Source organism: Mesoplodon mirus (assembly GCF_964341445.2).
Source record: "Mesoplodon mirus genome assembly, chromosome: 4".
Classification (NCBI taxonomy): Eukaryota; Metazoa; Chordata; class Mammalia; order Artiodactyla; family Ziphiidae; genus Mesoplodon; species Mesoplodon mirus.
This window is the reverse complement of record NC_138979.1, coordinates 111858402-111875682: the sequence shown is the minus strand read 5'-3', so window position 1 is coordinate 111875682 and position 17281 is coordinate 111858402. Positions and strand designations below refer to the sequence as shown.

At 44.4% G+C, this 17281-nt stretch overlaps 1 protein-coding gene across 3 annotated transcripts in view; it reads right to left on the bottom strand.

Moving 5' to 3' along the window:
- The window catches only part of RYR3 (ryanodine receptor 3), a gene marked incomplete at its 5' end in the record, with an annotated part of 560922 nt that overhangs the window by 35468 nt on the left and 508173 nt on the right, over positions 1-17281 (bottom strand). For all 3 annotated transcript variants that reach the window (XM_082617154.1, XM_082617153.1, XM_082617155.1), the window contains 14 exons: positions 314-402; positions 851-948; positions 1613-1690; positions 3724-3800; positions 5290-5369; positions 5522-5621; positions 6532-6588; positions 7679-7730; positions 8139-8245; positions 9853-9949; positions 12731-12843; positions 13300-13431; positions 14906-14965; positions 15658-15828. In XM_082617154.1, coding sequence (XP_082473280.1) covers positions 314-402; positions 851-948; positions 1613-1690; positions 3724-3800; positions 5290-5369; positions 5522-5621; positions 6532-6588; positions 7679-7730; positions 8139-8245; positions 9853-9949; positions 12731-12843; positions 13300-13431; positions 14906-14965; positions 15658-15828 — 1311 coding nt within the window. The remainder of the gene's footprint in view (positions 1-313; positions 403-850; positions 949-1612; positions 1691-3723; positions 3801-5289; positions 5370-5521; positions 5622-6531; positions 6589-7678; positions 7731-8138; positions 8246-9852; positions 9950-12730; positions 12844-13299; positions 13432-14905; positions 14966-15657; positions 15829-17281) is intronic.

The following is a 17281-nucleotide window of genomic DNA, read 5'->3' as shown; positions in this document are numbered from 1 at the left end:
TCTGTACCTCTTTTTCTTAGTGAAAGTCTGTTCCCATGCACAGGTTGCCTGGAGTACTGTGGCTAAGCTTACACTGGCAAAACTAAAGTGAATCAGCCGTTTATAACAGAAGATTTGGTAGTTAACCACTCCCCCGACTTCAGTCTTCAAACTCACATTTAGGTATTTGACTTCCCATAAGTGTGTGGACATAAGATTACAAGACCTTCCTTACTGGGGCTGGACTGTATCCTGGGCCGTCCCTGAGGCTGTGTAACTGTCTTTAGCTTCCGGAAGTGTATGTGAGGTGTGCTACCATCCAACACCCACTCACCTGCAGACGCAGAAGGTAGTCCACGGTACTGATGATGACATTCACGGTGGTGGTGTTGCCCATCTGAGTCCGCAGGAAGTTCTGGAAATCTGAGAACAGCAGGGTCGGGTCAGAGTCCATCCCTGCAGAGCAGGTGGCTCTAAGCTTCTTCTCGGCTGAGCTCAGAAGAGACTCACCATGTGAAAAGCCTTACAAGGGCTCACTGTCTAGGTCCTGAAGGACAGAGCACTGCCCTGAGCCCTCCCATCCCAGCGGCACCAGAAACTGGACTTAATGAGCCCTGAGGGACTTGACAGCAAGGGGTGGGTGTTTAGCTTCAACATCTGAAGATTCTGGAAGCAACTTGGCCTGGGTGGCACTCAATAACATTAGCCATGAAGTTAAAGGCCATGTTACATAGGGTTTCTTATTAAGGAATGGATTAGCTGTTGTCCTTAAATTAGCAACTGGCTGTATTCAATGTGGCAACCTGAAATGAATCAAAATTTTGTACCTGAATGTGGTTGCCCCTTGTCAAATCAAATCTGTTCCACTTACCACTGTTATGTCCTTCACAAAGTAACTGTAGGAATCTAAAGAGATCTCGTGTAAACTCATCATTCTGGAGTACTTTTTCACCTTGAAAACACAGAATACTGGTGAGCATCTGTTTGGCTTTTCAACACAGAATACCTTCCACCACACATGACTGCAAAAATGCTAAAGGAGCTGTGTCAGAACAGGGTGGAAAGGGAACTGTGGACGAATGGTGACAGACCCACTTAAAACTGGAACTGAGGCAACACCCAACAAAGCTAGAATTGTTAGCCCCGGGATGCATTTGGAAGGAAAACAACTAGGCAGTAATGATTCACAGTCCATAACACATGCTTTGGAAATGGAAGACACTTCTTTAATTAAGCAACAAACTGCTGAGTTAAACTCAACATGCAACCACCAAGCTGAAAATGTGTCTATGCTGAGCCAATTAAATAAGATCCCTTAGGACTCACACACACGGTAGGAGCTCAGGCTGGAAACTCAAACTTACCACGCTCACGCACGATGACTAGCCATAAGAGAAGAACAGAAGAATACAGAATAAGAAAACCACAAACATCAAGACAGACTCTCTTTAGCTAATACTGGTTCTATGAACACATCAGCCTGGATATGCTTTATCAAAACTACGGATGGAAACATCTTGCTGAAATGGAGCAAGTCCTTGGAGATTAAGCAGCAGTGAACAGGGGCTCTAACCAGAAATAGTTAACTTGGATTTTAACTGGAAACAGAGCAGCCTTCACCTTCATCAGTTACTTACGCGTTCCTTCCTCAGTAACCATCCCCAGGCCTTCAGCTTTATTCTGCCTCTCAAATGCATTCAAATCAAGGACACTTGTAACAGATGAAAGAAAACAAGGTTCAGGGCTACGCACACTGGGAAAATGGGTTTTTAACATCAATGAACCCATCAACTAAGAATACACTGTCCTTGCATTATCATAAATGCACCAACGTATTGTGGTGTGGTTGAGAGTCTAATGATTCCCTGGGTTTGTGCTAAGCATTTCCAACTGGGGCTCACTCTATTTCTCTAATAGGGTCTAACTCCTTAGCCAATATGAAAGATTTTATGGAACATAAGACCACAAAGCCTCACAAGAATATAGACCTTAGAGAAGCTTATGGCTGAGTCCAGTAAGATTCTGCAAAACCTCCTCTTCTTTTTACCACCGGGCAAAGGAAATGACTGTTGGATTGGAAAGACTTTGGGGAAAAATCCAGCACCCCTTTTCCCCTTTTAGGGAGTCACGTATGTTCTGTAATTTAGATGAATTTTAAAGAGAAAGTGAAAATTCCTACCGCCATTATGTTGGTTTTCCCCAGACCCTGCTATAAAAAGGGTCTGCTTGATAATACAAAATTATCCTTTGATTTTGGGAGGAGAATATGGAAACAGGACATTGGGACATATAGCTGCTTTGAAGCATCACTGCTGATTCAGGAGACAATCTGTGCAGTGGACATTTCTGACCCTCACTCCATCCTGATGTACCCATTTCAAATGTTCTGATTTCTTCAATGCTTAACTATTTTACAAATAGATATTATTTTTATAATCAGCAAAAAACCATTAAAATACCTTAAAACTTCTGTTAGAACTCAGTTGGCCTCTACGGGTATGTCACCTGTCCCTCTAAGCCATCATTATAAGTTAGCTTAGCAATATTAAGTACTACAGACTACCAAGAGAACTCTTAGAAATTTAATTGAGAATATCATGGGCAATATGGGACTGAACTGCCTTGATTTTTGCCATCTTTGAGTCCACATGTACTATTTCACCCTCAGTGAGTCAGGTCTGGCAATATTACATTTTCTTTTCCTGAGAGAGGTAATAAATGAATTGGCTGTCGGTGGGGGAAAAATGGAGCTGAGGACAAGGGATTGTACTGCAGCTCAAATATGGTCCATATGACCCCAGGGTATAATATTTACCCAATCCAATATGACTAGCAATATTATGAAGTCCACCAAAAAAAGAACATCCATCCTCCAAATTTTCAATTGGACTAACGTTCCAAGTTTAAGAATTATTAATTGGAGGCAAACGAGCTAGATAATTATAACTTTGACTTCTTTCAGAATGAGTTGCAGACGATTCAAAATACATATGAATCTCGGAGAATAAGCTGACACTTTTCTTAGAAAGATGGCTGGCTTGTTTCTGAAATGAGCAAGTATGGTAACCTTACGACTTTTGGTTACCTATTGTTCATCTGTCAGAGGGTTCAGCCATGAGGGGAGGCTTACACAACTGGGTAATATAAATGGAAAGTTTAATACTTTGTTTTTCAGACAATGTCAAAATGTTCCCACGTCAGGATGTGCCTCTGTCAAAATGGATGTGTCAAAATATGTACCCACAAAATATCTATTCAGGCTCAAAGAATTGTTAAGGATTAACGAAGTGCCTAATGGGTCTAATGAACACATAGCCCTGAGTCATAGTGAGGGATTCCTCCTCTTTTCCATTCTTTTCTAGTTTGACTTTTATGAGCATACATGTTTAAGAGAAACTCACACTCAGCTCCAAATAAAACAACATAAGAAAAAAGGAGGTAAGGGCGATTCAAACACCAAACAGGTGTTGGTAGGTAGGTACGTGTGTGTGTTTGTGTGTGTGTGTGTGTGTGTGTGTGTGTGTATGTGTGTAGATTACATTTTCCCCTCTGAATGCTATTTGAAGGTAATCCTGAGGGCTGGAGGAACAATACCCATCCTCTTAGCTTTCGGAAGTAGGTACTCCTTTCTCAATAATTCCATGATAAGCCAGTTTATTCTGTGGCCCTCCCCCACCCCATTCCCCTTTCCCTGAATAGTGAAGGACTTTAAAAAAATGCTATGGGTGGTTTTCCCATATTTACCTGCAAGACTGCATAAGACCAGAAAGGCTTTGAAAGAACCCAGCATCCTTTTTCTCCTTTAGGTAATCTAGCATTTTCTGCAAGGGAGACACATTTAAAAAGGAAAAACAATGAAAACTATGGCACACGTACTAACCCTCCTAATTGTGATAGACAGATGGCAGCCATGCACATACACCGAGTCAGATCCAGGATGGTGGCTTGTAACCCCGGGTAAGCATCGAGATAATCCACCTGTGGACTTAAACCTTCCGTGTGCCTGAGCGCCACCCTCCACTTATGGAACCAGAATATTTTAGGGCAGATGTTTTATTTTGTAAAGGTCCACTGGTATTGACAGTATAGTGGATCTTTGACATTCATAGATTTACTGTTTGAAGCCTCTTCTATTTGGGAACAGGTACCAGGACTGGGATGTAGTAATGTTTATGGTTGCTGAGGTATAATCTGAACAGCTCATGCAATGATTTTAATGCACTGGAGCAAGGGGCTTACCTACTAATGAGCCTAGTTGAGAGCTCAGTACCTCTCTCACAATAAGACTTAGTTTCCTCTGTTCTCTGTTACTGGCAAGCCAGGAACTTTGTCTGACATAATAAGAATTTTGTTTCTTTTTTTTTTTTTTTTTAAAGGGCTCTGTAAGAAAGTCAACTGACGGGGTGGTGATGGAAGAGAACAGAAAGTGAGGGGTGCCTTTGAAAATGGTAGTTCTTAATGAGAAATTTGTTTGTGATGAGTTAAAGCCTGGGAAAAATTATATGCAATAATGGTAGTCATGGATTTGGAAATTCTCAAAGGCCCTGGGATATAACACTTATAAATGCCAAAAGTCTCTGAAATTTCATCTTCCTGTGCACACAGATACTTTTATTTTTAGCCAGAGCCTGGAGTACTCAGGAGACACCAGTGCATTTCTATCTTCTGTAGCCAGTTCCAATTCAGATTGCTGAATGAATTCCATGTGCCAGACACTCCACTTCGTATGTCTCTGTGTGTTCTCTCATTTAATGCATGATGGCAGGGGTTTTAATTTGCATTATTCACTGCTACACCCTCTACCCACAGAAGAGAGCCTGGCCCTAGTGCATAGTCAGCAATCACTAAACAGCTGTTAAATAAATGAATAAATGAATGAGTGAACGAACAATAGGTGTGTGGGGTTATGAACCTCACTTAACTGATCAGGCCCCTTGCTCACAGTAAGGCAGCTAATAAGCGAAAGGGTCGAAATAAAAACCAAGGCTTAGAAAACTTCCTCTAGAGCATATTTTTGTAGAAAATCATCTAATGATGAAAAAAATGTAATGTTTTTCTTTTTGAACCCTAGGTAAGCCCTCTTTACTAAGCATACGTTTGTCTAAAGACTCCTAGTCCTGGTTTTATCTGTGTTCCCAGTTACTCTGATATAACTGGTCACTAAGGACAAAACACCAGCAAAGGTGACTCTGGGCGGCCACTTCCGTGGAGGTTGACTCCGCAGAGTCAACATCTCTTCCCTGAAGTGTGAGAGCTTTCAAATGGAAATACCTCAGGAAATCTGCCCCACCTCCTGCGAGCCCCCATTACCTGCTGCACGCCAGTGTTGCCTCCATTCAGAATGGCGATCCCCAGCTTCAGAGTCTCCACTACCATGGGGCTCATCTCACCTGCCGTGGTAAAGATTCCATTGAGTCACCAAGGAAACAGAGGGTAAATCACATCTACTGGGCTTTACCAGGACCCGTGAATAATGACATCACGTCATGGTGTGACATCTCTGTGGTAGTTAAGGGGCCCATGTAGAAATCTCAGAAATCACCTTTGCTGGCGCTTATCATCTGAAGGACCATCTCTGCGGCTCCACGCTCATGCAGCCGAGCTTGCTGATAGAGGGTTTTCTGCTTTTCCATTTCTTTCTCCTAGAAAGAAAAAAAAAAAAAAAAGGCGGGAAAAGATTTGTTTACCCCCAGAGAATTCACCGTGGTCAGGTGAGTTGAGAGAATCTTTACTTGCCTAAGAAGGCAACAAACATAATTTTGAACAAAACAGACCTTGGAAGTTTATTTTTAGATGCTGTCCAGCTTTCCAAAACTGTCCACCCATAATTTACTCACCTTTTGATGCTGAATTTTCTACTTTTTGTACTGATAGGTAACACGGTCTGTTTCCCCTGTGATACTATAATTATAGGAAGTGACCCCAGATTAAGATGTGCTTGTTTTCAATGTCCAGTCATACAGGAAAAGCTGCTGAGGGCTCAGCTGGAGTTTATCTGTTGGAGTGTAGGAAACACCCACTTATCCGGAATGCTCAGACCACACTTAACTGAGGCTCTACCAGATATGAGGTGCTAGAACATCAAGGCTTTCCAGAACTGTAATTGTCTTCATTTACTTTTACTGTTGTATATTTTGTCTATAAAACAGTACAAGTAAACTCATGTCGTTCTATCTTGAGAGATTTAGGGTCCTGCACTGCCTCAAAATTAAGATTGTTATTAAGTATGTTAATAACAGAATAATGGTGCAAAAAACCATCCAGTGTCTCTACTGCTGTGTGTTTTCACTTTTGAATGTTTGAATGTGCCCTTCTACGGCCCCTGTTACGACCACACTTGGGTAGATGTAGGAGATTTCCCAGAAGAGCAAACCTGTGGGGCCGTTTGCTGACTGACTGGCTGCCTGCTACCTCTCATTAAGCCAAGAGACAGACAGCAACCACAACGAATGTATTTGCCCCCAGACACATGTGGTGGGTGAGCCATGTGGCTAATGTCAGCACCCACCCCTGAAGGCCCTCCTGCTGGCTTCAGTCTTAGTGAGAACTTACTTCAAATGTTTTTTCCTTGTCTTCCTCCCCTTCTTCGTCTTCCCCACTCTGACAACTCTGAATTCCATGCAGCAGGGAGAGGAGGAGACAGAGAATCAAATTAAAGGCGAGCCTTGTATGTATATGTATGGCTGGTTCACTTTGTTATACAGCAGAAAGTAACACACCATTGTAGAGCAATTATACTCCAATAAAGATCCTAACAAAACAAAACAAAAAGGTGAGCCTTGTAAACAAGACTCTACTGTGTGAGGGAAGGGGACAGAATGTAATTCACAGGTGCCTCAGGACCTCAGCACTCTGTAAAACCAAGAACATTTGGACCACTGCAGGCAACATTCAACTATAAAGGCCACCTTTGCAGTTACCAAGGGGTTCAGAAATGAGAAATGGGAACGCCGAGATCACATAGTCAATGGGGACCCATGTGGTTTAACCACAGACCTGAACTCTTCTACTTGGTAAAGTTCTGGTGTAAATCGAGAGACAAGAGCACAGGGAGCTGGCCTTTCTCAACAAGAACCAGGGGCTTGGACAAAAGATTAGGGAAACCCAGGCTGTGAATCCCAAGTGACCCCGTGGTGCAGCTGCTAGAGGAATGGGCGCTCCTGTATCCCAACCTACCCCCCTTGCTGCCCGACATGAAGTTCTCCCATTTGAGAAGCAGCAGTTTGCTTAACCACTTGGCATTCCAGAGGCCACCGTCCCTCTCTGTGACATAGAAACATCATCTCTGGTCACTCCATCTCTTCCAGAACACGAGGAACTTCCTCTAGTCTCTAAGCCTGTTTCCAAATGTACTGAACTTCCTTCACCTACAGATGTGTCTGAACTACTGGACGTGTTCTGAGCACTGAGTAAAAATGCGAGGATGATCTGGATGCCTAAGCCCTGATTAGCTGGCTTAGAAGTGTCATGAGAACCCAGCCACCAGACCCACTGTTTCTGCAAAGCTTCAAGGTTTCTATAGGATGATGGGAGAGTGGTTTATTAATGCTGCCCGTATAGCATGTGAATTGTGCAAGGCCTGGAGCCCAGGCCATGACCCAGTCCCAGGCCTGCTGCTTACTGTGACAGTTTTCATGTGCCTGAAGAGGCCTAAGGGAAATAGAATGACTGAGACAACGGGCAGAAAACCCACGTGTACCTTGGCCATCATGCTGGCATAGGAGGTGTACAAAGGGTCGTCTTCCAGTTTGCTGGAAAGAATGGAGGAAATGTTTAGCAGGCTACCTTTGGACCCAGCAGAAAAGACCAAGTGCCATATAAATCTTCAACGTACTAGTGAATTAATTAGAAACTCCCTCCCTCACCCCGATTCTTAGAAACCACTGGGAAAATCTGAATCAGCATTGGCTGGACACGGAATTCAGGGATGAAGTTACAATTTCAGGCTGCTTCATCTTCAGACTCAGTGTCAGGCGTTATGATGAAAGGGCTTAGGTAGTTCCCCTAGAGGTTTCTTGATGGCCAAGAACAGAGCAGCAAGGAGGGCTGCTCAAATCTGGCATCCCCTCTGTGCACACTGCAACCTGCAGGAGGACGGTTTGGGGTCGACACAGCTGTGCCTGTGCCTGGGACGAGCAGGGCGCTCCGGCAGTGCTGACCTCCTCTCTGTGAGAGCATTGCGGCTAAAGTGGAGGATGATCTGATGAAGTGGGTCTGGCTGCTTTTCTGTCTCCTCCTCCTCCTCTTCTTCCACCTTGGGAGATTTCTACACAAACCAAGGCAGACAGGTTTTAGGCGTGGATTTCAGCACGTCACACCACCGCATGCGAACAAAGGTAAAGCACCAGGCACAGAGCGCGTCAACTCAAAGCACAAAGAGAAACCACGACGTCATATGTTTATTTCAGGACAGAAGCCCTAAGGATGCAAGGTTTGGGAATGAAATATATGTATTTTTCAGCCAATTAAACATTGCAATTCGGGGGTTAAAAGGAAATGAAAGGAAAAGCAAAAGCCTGACCGCAGGGGAGGCGCTACAGACCCCAGTCAGCAGAACTCTCATGCAAGCTCTGGGCACCCGCGGTCAGGAGGGAAGCCCTGGAGAGTCCCCGAGAGGCCGCATCTCTCCGTCAACACCTGACATTTCTCTTGGAGAGCTGGGCTGGGAATAGGTGTGGGGCAAGAGTTATAAAGCACTGGGGCTGTTTTGGGGTCTAGACTCAACCCACTGAAACAGTTCTCTTTCCTGCCCTCACCCCTGACCCTGAAAATCTTGCTGTTCCTGAGAGATGCCATCCTGGAGCTGTGAGCCTTGCAGTTTCTCCTCTGAGCAAGCCTTTTCTCTATCTCCTTTTACAGAAAGGGAAATAGCAGCTGATGCCAGACGTATAAGTGGATTTTCCAGCAGTGGCAGAACCAGCAGGGTGGACCATATTCAGTAAATTGGTGAGCACTACGCAGGTTGTGTGAATGGTTCAGAAGAAGGGAGAGGGGTGAAATGATGCTCATTGTCAACCTCACACTAATCAAGAAACTGGGAAAACCAAGTGACTGTCTTTCTCACCGACAGGAATATATGAAAAGACTGAAGGGCATAAAGAGAAAGAAAATGCGGGAGGAAGGATTAAAGGGAAAAAGCCAGGAAGAGGATAAGAAACAGAGGGAGATGGGGAAAGAGAAAGAGAATGTAACATGGGAAGTGTAAATATGAGGAACACAGGGCAAGACTAATGGAGAGAAGTAGGGATGAGAGAAAAAGATAGATGGGAGAAATAAGGAGAAAGAGGAAAAGAACCAGGGCTTGGCCAAAGGAGAGAAGGGTGTATTTTCTTTCTGAACCAGGATGAAGCTCAGTGTTGGCTGCTGCAATAAGCTTTTCCCCTTGCGTGTCGTTTCAAGTAGTTTTAGAGCATGAAGCCTGTTAGAGACGAGGCGTGGCAAATCTTCAGAAGGGCCAAATACAGAACTGTGAGATGCAGCAAGGGCATTTAGATATGCCTTCCCCAAAGTGGAGCTAGCTACTAACCAGACATGCAGGGCTTTGGCTGGGGTGGCTGGCCTCCTGCAACCAAGGGTGCTCAAAACTTAACTTAGCGTGAACTTTCCAAGGCACGGCTGCGCATCCCAAGCAACATTAGCTGTTAATGAGGAGGGGGAGGATGATCACAGGACCAGCCCCTCCAAATGAAATTCATCCTCTGGCTCTTATGACCATTATTAGCAGGGTTTCCTCTGATTATTTATGCAGTTAGCTCCTTTCAGATTTATACACCCAATTCTTTGCACATCTTTAATGGTTATAATGCACACACATGAATACAAAAATCAAATTCATTCGCACCCATATCTGCTCCCAGTTGAGTCAGTACTTACAGCCAAATCCTGTACTAGTTTCTCTTCAAAGGAATACTCCTCTGTTTCTATCCAAAATCTCTGATAGCCATGGAGGAAGAGGTTAATAGAGCGGTGCCTGAGCGGAAGGGGTGAGAGTGAGGTCAAGAGGGGTCCACGGGACACCTTGTTTTAGTTTGGGCGGTTAACGGTTAGTAAGCAGCTTTGTACAATTCTTATCTTCTGATTGGTCAGGGTAGCCAAGAGCACACCATAAGCATTTATTTCAAAGAAACCAGAACCCTCTAACGTGGTGGATCCTGAATATCTGGTTCAAGACCTGGAGGTCACCATAACCCTACTCTGGTCTCCTTGGGTCTTTATCATGTTTTCCCTATAATGAGAATTCATTAGGCCAAGGGACAGTCCTGAACTATCTGCTAAATATGGCAATTTGGTTATTCATTTCGGCTGATCACCTGTCCAGGTGATCCAATCTAAATCATGCTGATGGTGAGGGGGTTAGTCTCAGATACGCTGAAAGCAGCAAAGCGTGGCTTCTTTACAGGGCCTCTGAGGAACCACAGCTGCAAGGGCTCCAACTTCTACTCAGGAAGCAAAGCTTGGGCATGCTGCACAACTTCTGCGTGCTTCACAGGTTCTAGCTGTGGCCCTGGTATGTGGGAACACTGAATAAACTGGCACAAGCCACTCACTCCCTATAGGACAAGATTGACATCTGGGAATATTAGCCACTGAAGAGCCAGTAAGTAGTTACCCAAATGTGAGGAGGAAAGGAGAGAAAAGGAAGGTCAAGACCAGAGTCATCAAGACCTGGTCATGGTTTCCAGTAGAACACAGCCCTTACCATCTTTCTTCAAAATCTGACCAATCAGAGTTTTTTAAAAAATTGTACAAATTTGTGTTTTTATGGTCATGTTAAATCATGGTCAAGAAAGGAGGAGTGTGCAGAGAATGAGCGGGTCTCTCCACAGGTTACATTACCATTAAAATGAGTATAAGCCTGTCATACTGAGTTTTTTCATTAACCTTTTCCAGCCAAACCCGTTGAAAGGTGCTCAGGAAGAAATTGTTAATTTTGTGTCTGGGGAAAAGCATACAGGTTTTCTTTTAAAAACTCACATCAGAGAAACAGTTTCCATACGATAAAATAAATCCCTTTAGCCCTTTAGTTTGGAAGACTCCATGCAGTTTAGATCCTCATAAGATGGAGAAAAGGAGTGGACTCCACCACTAGCTTCTTAGGTAGTTAGTTTTTATTGTTGTCATGAAATCTATGTATAATCCTCCATGCTAGGGAGAAATCTAGGGCAACCCTCTAAAACAGCTGGGTTAGGGGCTGGGGTGGCCACGTTTCATCAAGGACACAGTGAATTCCTGGACTTCCTATTATCCATACAGGGACAGAGTTGTTGAAGGAGCAACCAAAACATTAAAGGATGGTACTAACATTGTCAGTGGATTTAGAAAAAACTGCTTGTTTTTGAGAGATGTAATTGCTGCCTAGCTGGCCCTGGAGACATATGCTTAAAGCTGAGCCCTTCTGGAGGTCATATTAGCACATCAGGTATGGCTCTCTATCAGAGGGGAAAGCGAATGCCTTCTGATGTTTTACCACTTCTAGAAAACAGATAAAAATCCTAGGCGTTTTTGAGTTTTCTACTGGACTATAAATCTCATTTGTCTGCCAGGACTTCAGCAGGCTTCATGCCCATGACTTCCTGACTTAATTTTTCAGCTTTTTATTAATGAATTCTACTTGATTTGTGATGCCTCAACCTTTCCAGAGACACTAGTTTATTTTCTCAGGAGACCTGTAGGAGCAGGTGTGTGTCTCAGAGGCCATGATTCTCCACCATCTTCAAAGACCCTAACTAGGAGAGCTCAGTTGGCCAGCTGGCTCAGGACAGGGATATAGGACACTCTCGACAAATCATGGCCAAGATGCACAATTAGATGAAAGCAACATGTCAAGCATAGGAATACTCTTTCATCTGATATTCCAAAGAAACACATTTATTTACATGGGATTCAGAATTTACTTGGCCAAGTCAGTTTATTTTTCCTGACCAGGTGAGGATATTCCTATTGATTTGAAAGTTGATGAAGCAGTGGCTATTCAACTACCAGCTTTGTTTATGATCATAGGCTCAACTTTACTGACTGCGCAGTTAGTTTGAGGATGGGAATGCTGCCATATCACCAATGACACTGAGTCAGCCTCAGTGGTCGACACTGGCCCAGTCTATACCGATGCTCTGCCCTATGTTGACACAGCATGTGTTCACACACAATCCAGAAAAGCCTTCACATATATTTGACTTCAGATTATAGACTAAACATCCAGGTAAAGGCCTCATGCCCATGACTGGCCTCTTGGGCCATCTCTAACCAGTGCCCTTTCTTCGTCTTGAAGGCAAGTACATCATGCTGAAGAAGTCTCAGGTTACATTTCTGTACTTGCTGAGGAAACATAATAATTTTGGTGTCATCCAAGTACTTGAACATGGAAATATTGTTTGATCTGTGGATGGAATTTGGGGTAAAGTATTCTAGAAAACAGTTCCCTTTTTCCAGGGTGCCTTTACAGCTGCACAAAGAATCCCACCAAGGTAAAACTAGAGAGCTTCCATCTGCTTACGTGGCTGACTTTATAGTGCAAAATGGTGAGCTGAGGCAGGCTTGGGGGCACAAAGGAATCTCATCTATTTTCAGTTTTTATGCTTACCTTAGCAGGCCATTATACTACATGCAGACTGTAATGGCTCTGTGGGTGAAGGACTCCAATCTCTACCTCTGGGATCATGAGGGTCAGGGCCAGAAGAGAGCACAGCTCTGGTAAGATACCTCAGTTCTCATCTCTGACTCACATGCCAGGAGAAAATGACAGAATACTTGCCTGGGCAGGTTGTAGAGAGGGGCCATCCTGAAACAGGCCACCACTGCCCGTTTCCGCTGCTTTGATAGCAGTTTGTGCCAGACCGCCTTCTTGGACCTCAAAGGCTGTTCCACCTAAGAAGAAATTACATGGGTAGGTGCACACCAGGCTGATCTGGGTGGCAGAAGCAGTCACCTGCAGCCCAGACTCCTCAACCCTAGAAGAATTTTGATTTCTCAACTGTAGTCAGCAAAAGGTACCCAGCACTAAATGATTCAGTCTGTGGGAGTCTTAGGTTTTCTTTCTTTTCCCAACTGCTTTTGGTGGCTTATTGCTTTACAAATGAGTAGGGAACTTAGATGATCATTTGAACTAATGGGAAAAATTTGTAAAACACTGGGAATGTTAAGCATTGAGGAGTCTTGCTACAATGAGGCACCAAGATGACACTTTGGGGGTAGGCCAGGATGATCCTTGCTCCTTGCTTTCTGTCTTACAAGGGTGCTCTTAACTAAGAGCTGAGTGTGGAGGAGTTTTATATTCTGCAGGGTAGTCTTCCTTCCTCAATTCTCAGGGTAGATGCTACTTACCTGCTCTAGGTGGAAGACAGCTGCTGAAATTCTCTGCACACGCTCCACTGTCTTTTCTGGGTTGGAAGGTTCTTCACTCTTCAAAACATCCTTGTATAGGTTCAGTTGCCACTTTACAGCTGGGTCATCAGACTGCAAATTGAAGCACGTACATGAAATGAGCAATCTCTTATACCTCTTGAACTGAAAAGGCCTTTTACTCCTAGCATGGTTCTATAGTATTCAAGAGTCTTTTCTATTAATTCCTCTCTCATTTTCTCTATTATCTTTTTCTAGGACAATGTAGATGCTTTGTAGGAACTTCTCATTCTAGCCTACATGTCTCTTAACCCTTCTGTCATATTTTCCACCCCTTTCTCTCTGTGCTGCCTTACGATTTCCTTAAATCAAGCTTCCAATTCATAAATTCTCTTTTCAGCTGTATCTACTATATTTTTTAACCTACAACTTGAATTTTTAATTTCAATGATTATTTTTAATTTTTAAAAATCACTGTGAGGTCTTTTTCAGTGCCACCTCTCCTCTCCTTTTTAAAAAATAATCTCTTTAAATATTTCAACCATACTTTAAAATTTCCTTTCTGTAGTTCCTTAGGCTTGAATTCTTCATTTGGTTGCATTTTCTGACTCTCTAATGGTGGTGGATTTCCTTTCACACTGTATTTTTATGAGCTTGTATTCAGGAGGAGTTTTGTTGACTGGCATCTCAGCCCATATTCTAGCAGGTAGACACTCTCTAAGTGGTTTCATGGCTGTTTTTACAGAAGATTCATGGGTTTCACTGGTTCAAGGCCAGTTTTATGTACGTTTCTTGCTCTACATTCATGCACAGCATGGGAAGTTAGGCCCCACACTCCCGTTCCAGGTTACTAAAACCCCCAGCCCCTATAATATATATATCTGGTCAGGAGAGCTCTACGAGTTTTCCCAACTGCATCATCTTCTCTTCATTACTATGATTTAGAGCACCTTCTTTTTTCTGGCACTTGGAATTTCTTTTTACTAACTTTTTTGTAGTATATTTTACCCACCATTCCTACATATTTGGGATAGAAAGGAGAGGCTATTTGTGTCACTTTAATCTTCCATCTTAGAGCATAATATAATGTATCTGAGGAATGAGTTGTTCAGATGTGCAGGCTTGGAAAAATCTTAAATAGCCTTAAAATCAAAATTGGTCTTGATTTTTTTTGTTTGTTTTTTTGGGTTATATCAACTCAGGTACAAAGTTACTTTGTTTACAAATCTCTAGAGCTGGAAGTGCTAAAACTTCCCCCAGGTGTCTGTTCCCCTCTTTAACAAACCTCACAGTCAGTAAATTATGAGACCTAATCTAACCCCCCTGCTATGGCTTGATGCTCACACAGTGGGAGGTGGGAAGACATGTTTTACTGGGCCTCTCTGCAACAGCAAAGGAAAGAACAAAAATTAAGAGCCAAAAAATGAAAAATTCAGGGCAGAGAGTTAGTTCTACCAATTAAGCACAAGTACTCTGAGACTGTTTTTAGAACACATTTAAAAAAACACGAGTAAAGTAAGTGGGTGTGTGGCACCCTGCAGCCAGAAGGAAGCCTGTGTGAGTTCTCATTGTCTTCCTGCTGCATCACCTTTTCCTGCAAGTGCAAGTTATTCCACAGATGTTCCTTCACCTCTTCATCTGTGTCCTTCTGTGGAAAGAGATGTTGAATTTTATTCCTACAGGTCAATATGGAAATATAAAGCAGGGCGCAAGGATGCACTGAGGGTCAATGGACAGTTTTGCTGCGATCTTTATTACGAAGACAAAAGAATAGAAATGACAGAGACTCGTCCCAAAGGGCATGCGCTGACTCCCAAGTCAGCTGTTAAGACAATGGGGTGTTGGGACTTCCCTGGTGGCGCAGTGGTTAAGAATCCGCCTGCCTATGCAGGGGACACGGGTTTCAGTCCTGGTCCAGGAAGATCCCCCATGCTGCAAAGCAAGTAAGCCCACGAGCCACAACTACTGAGCCCGTGTGTCACAACTACTGAAGTCCGTGCGCCTAGATTCCATGCTCCACAACAAGAGAAGCCATCACAATGAGAAGCCCATGCACCAAAACGAAGAGTAGCCCCCACTCGCCACAACTAGAGAAAGCCTGTGTGCAGAAACGAAGACCCAACGCAGCCAAGAATAAAATACAATAAAATAAATTTTAAAAGAGAGATATATATATAAATGGTAAATTAAAAAAAAAAAGATGATGGCGTGTTGCCTCTGTGCACCTTGGCGCCTCTGTGTCCACTGGTCTCCGGGGAAGAAGGACAAACCCTTTAGGGGCTGAGCACTGATCACCACCTCCTGTATTACATGCTCCACCAAAGCAGATGGGCGACTTACATAGCTGTACCGTGATTTTGCGAGGGAGATCAGCTCCTGATCGCCTGGGGTGCACATATTCAAACCAATGGGCAGCATTTTCTTGAGTGCAGCCACGATGAGGGAGGTCTGGATGGAATACAAGTCTCCCCTCCGCTTCGTCTTCTTCCGCTCCTGGTCCTGTCCTCCAGACTAGGAGATGAGGTTGAAACAAACGGGCTCAGTGACTCTGAAAGGCACCGCCTCACCTTGGAGGCAGCCTGCCTCCTGTGGCCCCATCAGTACAGGGTGGGCCTTTCTATTAAACATTTCAGAGGACAGTAAAGGAGCATATGAAACAAAGACAACCAGGTGGCCCTTCAAGACCGGCTCTGACCCTGAGCCCTCTCCTTATGCGCATGCTCACGGAACCACGTGACCAGACACACACCACGGACACCCACGGTCTCTGTTCACTGACATCTGGGCAGTACGAACAAACTGGTGTTTCTACTAAAAGAATGATTCGATAACTGACAAAATGCAGAAAAGAACTGAGAATCCTGATGCTGGGCGGCAGTAAACAAGTGAAAGAGCATCTACCCTAGAACAACTGCTCGTGGCCCGGGCTGAAGCGAGCCTTTTGGAGCACCTGCATCCCACTCAGCCTCCGTTCAAGGCAGCACACGGTCCTGCAGGAAAAGGGGAACCCCCAAGTAGGTAGGGCTGCTTTGGGATCTGGCTGGGGCATAGTTAGGAGAAACAGTGCAGACAAGCGAGGAGGGAACGCCCCAAGTCTGGGGGAGCCTGCCCTCTTTTGGTTACACTTTCTCACCCCTTTCTGGGAGCGTTCATCCAATGAAGTGGGAGGTTTGAGAGAAGAGGCCAATGCACTAGGCTATGGCAGCCCCAGGCAACCAACTGAGGACCCTCTGCACCCACAACACGAGGTGGGTATGGGTGGGCTCAACAAAACAAGGCTCTGTGGTGACCCGATTTTCCTGAGTCAGGTTCCAAAAGAGCCAAGCTGCCCACGTGGTACGTCATTTGCTGGACTCAGCCTCAGCTGAGGGGGCTCTTCCTGGAAGTGAGGAAGGGCTGGGTGGCCAGAGGCAGAGAATGAAGTCAGGGACCATGACAGGGGAGAATAGGGGCTCATTAAAGCTTTTGCTTTATGAGGTGCCTTCAAGTGTTTGCAGCATCCAGGTGGTCACGCTGTGGTTCACAACAACCCAAACACATAAGGCTCTGGGAGCAGAGAAGAGGCCAGTTGCCTCCTCTGGAACTGGCTTGTAAGACCCGGGGCCCTGGGCTGGAACAGAATTTGTTTTATGAAGGATTGGCTTTCTGAGAGAAGATTAAGTATGGTCAGAATTAACACTGTCTTGGGGCTGATCTCTTTAAATTACTTCCCAAAGTGTGAAGGAAGTTCATAATTATTAATAGACACTCTTAAAATAGCGGCAACTTCTTTTACCCAGCTTGTGGTGGCTAAACCTTCGGGTGGTTACACCACAGAAACCACAGTGAAATCCCTGGCCAGCAAAACCCAGTCTGACCAAATACTGCCAGACAATTCTACTTGTGCCTGGTGCTCCAAAACAACAGGTCAGATCCAGGACAGCAGTGGGAGGTGGCAGTGAGAAACATGAGGAGGGAGGGGGAT